Source organism: Jatropha curcas, chromosome 6 (genome assembly GCF_041381405.1).
Source record: "Jatropha curcas cultivar XTBG-Jc1 chromosome 6, XTBG_Jcur_1.0, whole genome shotgun sequence".
Classification (NCBI taxonomy): Eukaryota; Viridiplantae; Streptophyta; class Magnoliopsida; order Malpighiales; family Euphorbiaceae; genus Jatropha; species Jatropha curcas.
Genome location: NC_143156.1, coordinates 2,204,795 through 2,213,529, shown reverse-complemented (window position 1 = coordinate 2,213,529; position 8,735 = coordinate 2,204,795). Strand labels below are relative to the sequence as shown.

General features: G+C 36.4%; 1 protein-coding gene and 2 pseudogenes across 1 annotated transcript; all 3 read right to left on the bottom strand.

Annotated features, from left to right (window-relative positions):
* Window positions 1-763: 763 nt before the first annotated feature.
* On the bottom strand, window positions 764-4,774 carry LOC149495237 (putative disease resistance protein At3g14460; annotated as a pseudogene).
* Window positions 4,775-4,852: 78 nt separating this feature from the next.
* Window positions 4,853-6,615, bottom strand: LOC105633337 (anthocyanidin 3-O-glucosyltransferase 2). The gene has a single exon (XM_012215916.4). The coding sequence runs from the start codon at window positions 6,569-6,571 to the stop codon at window positions 5,051-5,053; it is 1,521 nt and encodes a 506-aa protein (XP_012071306.2). The 5' UTR covers window positions 6,572-6,615; the 3' UTR covers window positions 4,853-5,050.
* Window positions 6,616-6,672: 57 nt separating this feature from the next.
* LOC105633339 (anthocyanidin 3-O-glucosyltransferase 1-like) lies at window positions 6,673-8,280 on the bottom strand (annotated as a pseudogene).
* Window positions 8,281-8,735: the final 455 nt, after the last annotated feature.

The following is an 8,735-nucleotide window of genomic DNA, read 5'->3' as shown; positions in this document are numbered from 1 at the left end:
ACGGTTGTGTTCAACAATTTTTTAATTAGATTTTTGAGTTTTGATCAATCAAAATACTAAAAGTTATTTTTTATAGTGTTCATTAATATAGTGTTTGAACTGTTTTTAGATATTAAAAGTAACGTTTTATAAAAAGTTAATTCCTGTAACTATTTAAATAATTAAACGCTATTAGAACAACTAATAGTTTTTAAGACAACTAATTTTTCCTGAATAGACTCTATATGGAGAGGAATGGGAAATAGAATCCCAATACTCTATTCTATTTTTCACTAGCACAAGTGGATGGGAGGGTGAATATTTCATTGCTCTTAGCAATTCTTATTTTGTATGCATTAAAAAAAAGAAAAGCAAAACGTGTGTAAATAAGATTATTTGACTAGAATTTATCAAATCATAATAGTAACTAACTTCACCCAATCATGAACTACATAAAATTAATTATTTCAAGAGAAGTATTAAAGGTAAAAAAGGTTATGTTCAAATATGAATTATCTTAAGAAACTAATAAACTTGTATTGACAGATTAAAATCAAAATAATTACCTTCATGATCAAGAAAAAGAATAGTAAAAAAATTGCCAAAAAAAAAAAAAATACTAATCAAGCTGCAAAATTTACGTATGGATTATAATAGAGAGACCATCAAGAGATAGAATTCCATACCCTATGAACATTAATAAAATTGAGAGCTGGAGTTTAACCAATTGACAAATTTAAAGAAACCAAGCCTGCAAACAAAAATCAACAAATATATATATATATATATATATAGATTGGATAATTGAAATTAACGAACAAGAATATATCTAATTTTATTTATTTGCAATCCTTATTCTACATGCTATACAAGATGTTTTCCACATATCTTAATTCTACATTAAATACTACCTATTTTAAATAATTTTCTTTTTCAGCCAATCAAAATTGTGTAGCAAATCAAATTATATTCCTATTTCTTAATAGAATAAAATTTGAATTTAAGTAAAAGACCAATATACAAATCAAACTAAAAATTTTCAAATAAAATATTTTTATTTTTTATTTTTTACTTAATCAAAATCATAACATCATTAAAATTTTTTTTAATGTAATTATATCCCTTAATTAGTAGAATAGGAGTCTGATTTAAATAAAAAAACCGATATAGTCAATAAAAAAAATCTTCAAAATAATAATTCTTTTTATTTTATTTTTTAACCAATTAAAATAGAGGATAATTTATTGTTTTCAAATTTAAGATGGATTAATTATAGATTTACGTTTAATTAAAATACTATTTATTATTAATAAACAATTTATTCAATAAAATAGTTATATCATCTAAAGCAAAAGTTAAAAATAATTATTTGGAAGCCATACTTTTTGAGAATAAAGGAAATGAGGAATAATACCCAGGTGAAGGGTACGGGAGCAATGGTGGTCCAAAGGTCTCCTTTATTTTCTGAACACCGTCGTTCCATAATCGGACATTCCCCAATCTGTAGGAGTTAGGTGTGGCCGGAAGACCCTCCTCCGGCAAAGACTTTAATTCAGAGCATTTCAAAATAAGCAGCTCCGGAAGAGATGTCAGGCTTTGTATGCCTCTAGATATGGATCGCAGATTCCTGAATTGCTCGATTTTGACAGAGGTCAATGAAGAGGGCAGCAGGCCATCATTATCAGGAAAAGAAAGAATCATATCTGTACTTGGATTTGGACCTTCGATTGTTAATTCTCTAAGAGTGTCGAGTCTGGGAGTCCCCATTCTGATATTGGTTGTGTCCAATTGTTGCATCTTACGACTGAGAGGTCAGTTAGGCTGTGAGGCAAACCCCCTTCTGGAAAAGAAACCAGAGCTTAACGATAATATATCGCCAACAGTTGAAGGAAGGTGAGGTTTTGAATCTGATTGGGTAGTGACTTCAACTTGTTGCATTTTTCAATTCTTGAACTGGTAAGAGTAGGGATAGGCAATCCGCTTACTGGAAATGACTCTAGAAGAGGACACCCATCTATGTACAATGCCCGAAGAGACTTGAGGTTTTGCATCTGATTAGGAAGATACCTCAATTCTTCACACCGCCGAATTGTTAAAGTTTCAAGTCCAGGGATGGATAATCCCCTTTCAGGGAATTCAGAGAGGCTGCATATTTGTAAATATGTGAGATGAGGTAGCCCATTGTGAAGTGACTCTAATACTTGTGATGTAAAACTCAGAAGCATAAGACTCTTAAGTGAACTAGGAAATGTGGAGAAGAAGGATATCCATTAATTTCCAGTACCTCAAGACCGTTGGCAAACCTTTGTCTGGAAAAGACACAAGTTTACTACACCAAGCGAGTTCCAAAACTCTGAGAGATATCAAGCAGTGAACCCATTTGGTAGCTTCTTGAAGTTATCACACATCTTTATTCTTACAACTTTAAGATTGCAAGGAAGAAGACCTTCCTCTCCCTCCACTAAAGAGACAAGTTGACGACAACTAGTAATCTCTGATGTCTCAAGACAGAAGAGATTGTCTAAATTAGTTCCATCTCGCCATAAGTATGGCAGTTCATGGCAATAGTTGATGTATAAATTTTTGAGTGCCACCAATGCCTGTATAAATGCTTCAGGTAAACTTACAAGGCCCGATATACACTCAATATTTAAGAAAGTGAGGTAGCTGATATTTGACGCATTTCTTCCATTTTTCACTGGAGCATGGCAGGGATTACCATTATTAATAGAAAACCAAGTAAGAGATGGAAGCACTTTTGGTAAATCAACTAACTGTGGGCAATGGAAAAGATCAAGACTTTTAAGTGAAGGAAGGTAGTTGGGCAACTTTTCAACCAATTTTGGGCAATTTGAAATCTGTAGCTTATGCAGCTTAGGGAATTGCTTTGTATCTGCTTCATTGAGGCTCTCAGACCAAGACCACTGCTCCCACTCAGACATATCTCTTATGCATAGTATCTCCAAGCAAGCAAAACATGAACTATCCTCATAAAACTCAACACCCACCTCTTGCAATCCATCCATTCGTTGAATGCTGAACTCTTTGAGAGATGGTAATCGTCCAAGTGGTGGTAATGATGTGACTTTATGACAATTGCAGGGCTTGAGTTGTACCATACTAGTAAATATGGGATTCCCTATCCACAATGGGAATTCCAATCCACCAAATGATTGAATTGAAAGGCTTGATATATTTTGATGAGGCTGTAGTGCATTCAGAACTTGAAATTCATCATTTACATTCCTTGGACTATTGACTTCATCATCAATCCATTGTAACTCCAATTCCTTGAGGCCTTCCTTTTGCTTTAAATTTGCAATTTCTGCATCTCGAATATCCACCAAATTTTGCAGACCAGAAATACAAAGTTGCCTGTGTAAAGGAGAAATTTTCATCAACTTGTATATCCCAAGCCCAGCACCTTTACCTACAAAGAACTTGGGTAATTTACAAAGATTTGTTAAGCTACTAAATTGTAGTGGCATTTCTTTCAAACTATCCTTACCTCTAATGTCAAGGCACAACAGATTTATTAGATTATGTATGCCTGTAGGTAACTCCACCAGATTCTTGCACCCACGCAATAGCAATATTTGCAAGTTGATGAGCTTACACAATGATTCAGGTAACTTGGAAATTCCGGTGTGAGACAAGTTCAAGTAGAGCAAATGCTTTAAGACACCAACAGAAATTGGCAACTCCTCTACCTGATAGCCACTTAATATAATGTCCTTAAGCATTTTAATTTTGGCATCAAATCATGCAGTACCTTTCTACTTAAGAAATCAGAGGCAAAAAAGTACTTGTTTGGAGAAATGGGTATTGCTAATAAAGTTCGCAATCTCCTCATTTTGTAAAAAATTTCAAACCTTTGTGCGATATCATAATGATTACGGAAAAATGAAGAATGGCGAGCCTTTGCACATGACTTTGCCCTCCAATTTATCACCCAATTGAAAACGTATTTCTCCACGGAAAAATTTCAAATCTCACTCTTTAACACATTCTGCCACTCAGTAGTATTCGGCTTACCTCGCAACAGACCCCCAAGGGCCTTAGCTGCCAAGGGGAGTCCTTTACATCTTCTAACAATTTCTTTTCCCATTTCTTCCAAATCCAAGTGTTGGTCAAAATTTTTCGCTCCCAGTGCATGCTGAGCAAATACAGACAAGCAATCGGTGAAGAATAACTCCTCAAGAGCATGAGCATGAACAGTTCCCATTATCCTTGCAACTTCTCTGCTACGACTTGTCACAATAAGTGTACTTCCAGGTGCCCCAAATACAAAAGGAGCACGAAAACAAGTCCATTTTTCATAGTCCTCTGTCCAAACATCATCTAAACTGATCAGAAACTTCTTTCCAAACAACTTCTCCTTTAGCTTCTCCTGAACTGAACTGAAATCTTTAGCATCACCACCACCCTCCTCCTTGAGAATTGTTTCAGATACCCTATAACCATCAAAATCTTCACCAATGGAAACCCAAGCTTTCAAATCAAATTGCAAAATACCATCACTATAGATAAGTTGAGTAAGAGTCGTCTTTCCAACACCTCCCATCCCAACTATGGGAATTACAGAGAGTTTTGCATTACTTGCTTCAGCTTTCAACAAATCCAGTACAGCTTTTGAATATTGTATTTATAAATCTATAAATGCACTACAATGAATATAATTTAACATTCAAAAGTCATTTAAAATTTAATTTTTCATTGTTAATTTTTTTAATTGTTTAACAATAAGATACTACACTTTATAAATGATAAAAATACTTTTTATTTTCAATTTCATCTTTAATTGCAGTTTGAGAGTTATGCTACAAAATCAAAATTGAGATAAAATGGATAAGGAAATTAAAATAGAATGAAATTATAAAAACTTATAAAATTTGGGATATTTTAATGCGATTAGACCAAATTTAATGCCCAATACACTATCCTTCTTTTGAAGGTACAATTTTTATTTTCAAAAAAAAATTCTTAATACATAAATTAAAAAAGAAAGGAAAAGAAAATAAAATAAAAAAACATATATATCTTATTTTTATCCTAAAAGAAAATAAATATCTTATACCATGTTGTCCATCACATCTTTTATCATAAATCCTAAGGAAATGAATGAAGATCCACCATCTTTTAGAGCCATTCTACACTTTTCACTCATTTTCTTCACTTTCTTTCTTCTTTCACTATCATGCTCCATCACACACCTTATCCCTCTCTCAATTTCATCACTGCTCACAATTACTTCACTACCCATCCTATAGTCCATTTTAATTTCCACAGCTAATTGTAACTCGATCACCATTTCAAAAGCAATAACTTGCTGCTCTGAATACATAGGCCACGTGGCAATTGGAACACCATACCATATGCTCTCCAACACAGAATTCCACCCGCAATGTGAAACAAATCCTCCTACTGCTGGATGGGCTAAGATAGCCTCCTGTTGAGCCCATCCAATTACTCTTCCAATTCCAACCGTTCGATCTAAGAATCCTTCGGGTAATACCTCTTGGAGATTTGCATAATCACTTGGAGGTTCAAAAAGATCAACATTTGATGATGGTCGACGTAGGGACCACAGGAATCGATGACCACTGTGCTCCACCGCACAGGCAATCTCTTTCACTTGATCCACATTAAAACTTCCCATGCTCCCAAAGCACAGGAACACAACTGACGTTGGAGGCTGAGTATCAAGCCATTGCATGATTTCTTGTTGTTTGTTGCTGTCTTCATCTGACCCTACATTCAAAATGGGTCCCACTGGGTACACCTTAGGGGTTTTACCATCAGAAGAAAAAGACTCGACCGCATATGATTCCAGCTCAAGGAACGTATTCACCATAATACCCTTGGCTTCCTTAAACCTTCTTACATAGTCAAGCCAGGAATCAAGCCACTCTTTGCGCAACAGAGCATAAGGCATAGCCTTAGCAGGAAATGGGTTTGCCAAACACGAGATTGCTAACTCGGCTCCCGGGTTCATCAACTCAGCAGGATCAACTTTCTGTTCGTCATGAATCGACTGCACGTGAAGCGAGAATCCAAGGAAAGCTGCACTTGAAGTGAAGTAGATATAAGACGGAACGCCAAATTCATTGGCCACATCTATCATTTCCGCACAACACATATCAAGAACGAACCCGGCGAGTCGAGGTGAATCGGACTTGGACTGGATGATCTTAGAAACAACATCTTTGACATGGGGTTTTTGTCTCTGAATGAAAGAAGTAAAATCAGATATTTGGGCTTCGTCTTTGGGCAGATCAATGAATTGGATGCGACTGGGTAAAGCATTGGAGGCTGTAAATGATTGAATGTAATTGTTAATCTTGAAATCAGAACTAGACAGCTTCATGATAAGGAAAGAAATTGAGAAGCGTTGATCGCGGTTGAGGAGAAGTCTTGCTACCTCCACCGTTGATATAAGGTGGCCGATAACGGGGTGAGGAACAAACACCAGATGTGCGTTCTCCATAGGGTAGGGGGTATTTTTCATAGATCTTGGAGGCCAAGCAAAGACACACACACACAAACACACACACACACACACACACACACACACACACACACACACACACATATATATATATATATATCTTTTTATTAATTTTTACAGTTAAATTAAAAATGAAATGGTAGTTTTGTCCTTACACGAGTGCATAAATACGTATTCTTACAACATTTTCATGTCATATTTTCCATTCCATCCTTTACGAAACAACCCAACCAAACGTGTGAGGATCCACCTTCCGTTAAAGCTACTCTACAACTTTCACTCATTTCCTTCACTTTCTTTCTTTTTTCACTATCCTGCTCCATCACACACCTTATTCCTCTTTCGATTTCATCGCAATTTACTATTATGCCATCCTCCATCCTATAATCCATTTTAATTTCCCTGCTAATCCCAATTCAATTACCAGTTGAAAAGCAGTAAGCTGTTGCTCTGCGTACAATGGCCACGTGGCAATTGGAACACCGTACCATATACTCTCAAGTATAGAATTCCATCCACAGTGTGAAACAAATCCTCCTATGGTTGGATGAGCTAAAATTGCTGTTTGTGGAGCCCATCCAATTACCTTTCCAATCTCAACCGTTCGATTCAAGAATCCCTCAGGCAAGACTTCTTGGGGGTCTTCATAGTCACTTGGAAATTCTACCTCTCCCGTTCCCGTTGGTGGTGGTGGGGGTCGACATAGGGACCACAAAAATCGATTTCCACAATGCTCTAGTGCACAGGCAATCTCTTTCACTTGATCCCTACTAAAACTTCCAGCACTGCCGAAGCACAGGAACAATACTGATGATGGAGGCTGACTATCAAGCCATTGCATGATCTCTCCATGATTGTTATTTCTTTCATCTGACCCCACATTCAGAATGGGTCCCACAGGGTACAATGGAGCCTATGGAGGGCTTTTACCATTGAAATGAAAGGACTCGACCGCACAAGGTTCTAGCTCAAAGACCGTATTTACCATAATACCTTTAGCTTCCTTAAACCTCCTAAAGTTGTGGAGCAAAGGAGTTAACCAAATGTTATGTCTCAAAACGCAAGAGGGCATAGCCTTAGCAGGAAATGGGCTTACGAAACTCGGTACCGCTAAAACACCATCCGATTCCTTCAACTCGGTAGGATCAACTTTCTGTTCATCATGAATCACCTGCACGTGAAGCATGAAACCAAGAAAAGCTGCACTTGAAGTAAAGAAAACGTAAGACGGAACCCCAAATTCATTGGCGACATCCATTACGTCCATGCAAAACATATCAAGAACGAACCCGGCGAGTCGAGGTGAGTCGGACTCGGATTTAGTGATGTTGGAGACAACTTGTTTGACATGGGGTTTCTGTCTCTCAATTAAAGAAACGAAATCAAAAATTTCGGGTTCGTCTTTTGGGAGGTCAATGAATCGCAATCGATTAGATAAAGAATTAGAGGCTCCAGCAACTGACTGAACATAGCTATTTATCTTGGCATCGAAATTAGACAGCTTAATCAGAAGGACAGTGATGGAGAGGCGTTGATCGCGATTGAGAAGAAGCTTTGCTAGCTCCACTGTAGATATGAGGTGGCCAATAGCAGGGGCAGGAACAAAAACCAGCTGCGCTTTCTCCATTGATTTCACTATATATTTCTTTTCGACCTTCACCTTGTGTATCATGTAAACCTCCATCATGTAAGCAAGGAGATTAGATTTTGTTTGTTTATTATTATTATTATTGTTGTCGTTGTTATTGCAATTGACGTATTGGAATCATTAGAGGCCAAGGTGAGGACGAGAGGCTTTGTCCATAAAATTGTTATCTTCTATGCTTACCGGATTATCATTTGCTCTTGGAAATTGGAATGGCCTTATCTAACAGCATGTATGCGTTTGTCTTTTACTTTCAGGTCTATTGATGTAACGGTAAAATCAGCAAAATGGAACTTTCAGAGTTTTGTTGAAGTTAGATACTAGATTGGTTTTACAAAATTTTGAAGGTTTCCAATCCAATGACCCAACCCTTAGGTCCAACTGTTCAAGTCCTAGTTTTTTGCGTTGGTAATTGAGAGGGGCTGAGACCCAGAACAGCAGCTTTCTGCAGAGTAAATCGTGCAAAAGCAAAGCCAGATACAGTTGGTGTACCGTTTACACAGTATTTATCACATTTAAAAAAATAATTTATTTTAAAATGTTTATTACATTTATAGTTTTAAAGTATAATCAATTAATTTTTTTATATTTATCTTTTGCATA

Coding starts and splice junctions, on each gene's coding strand:
- LOC105633337 (XM_012215916.4), bottom strand. CDS start 6,571: ATGTGTGTGTGTGTGTGTGTGTGTGTGTGTGTGTGTGTGTGTGTGTGT.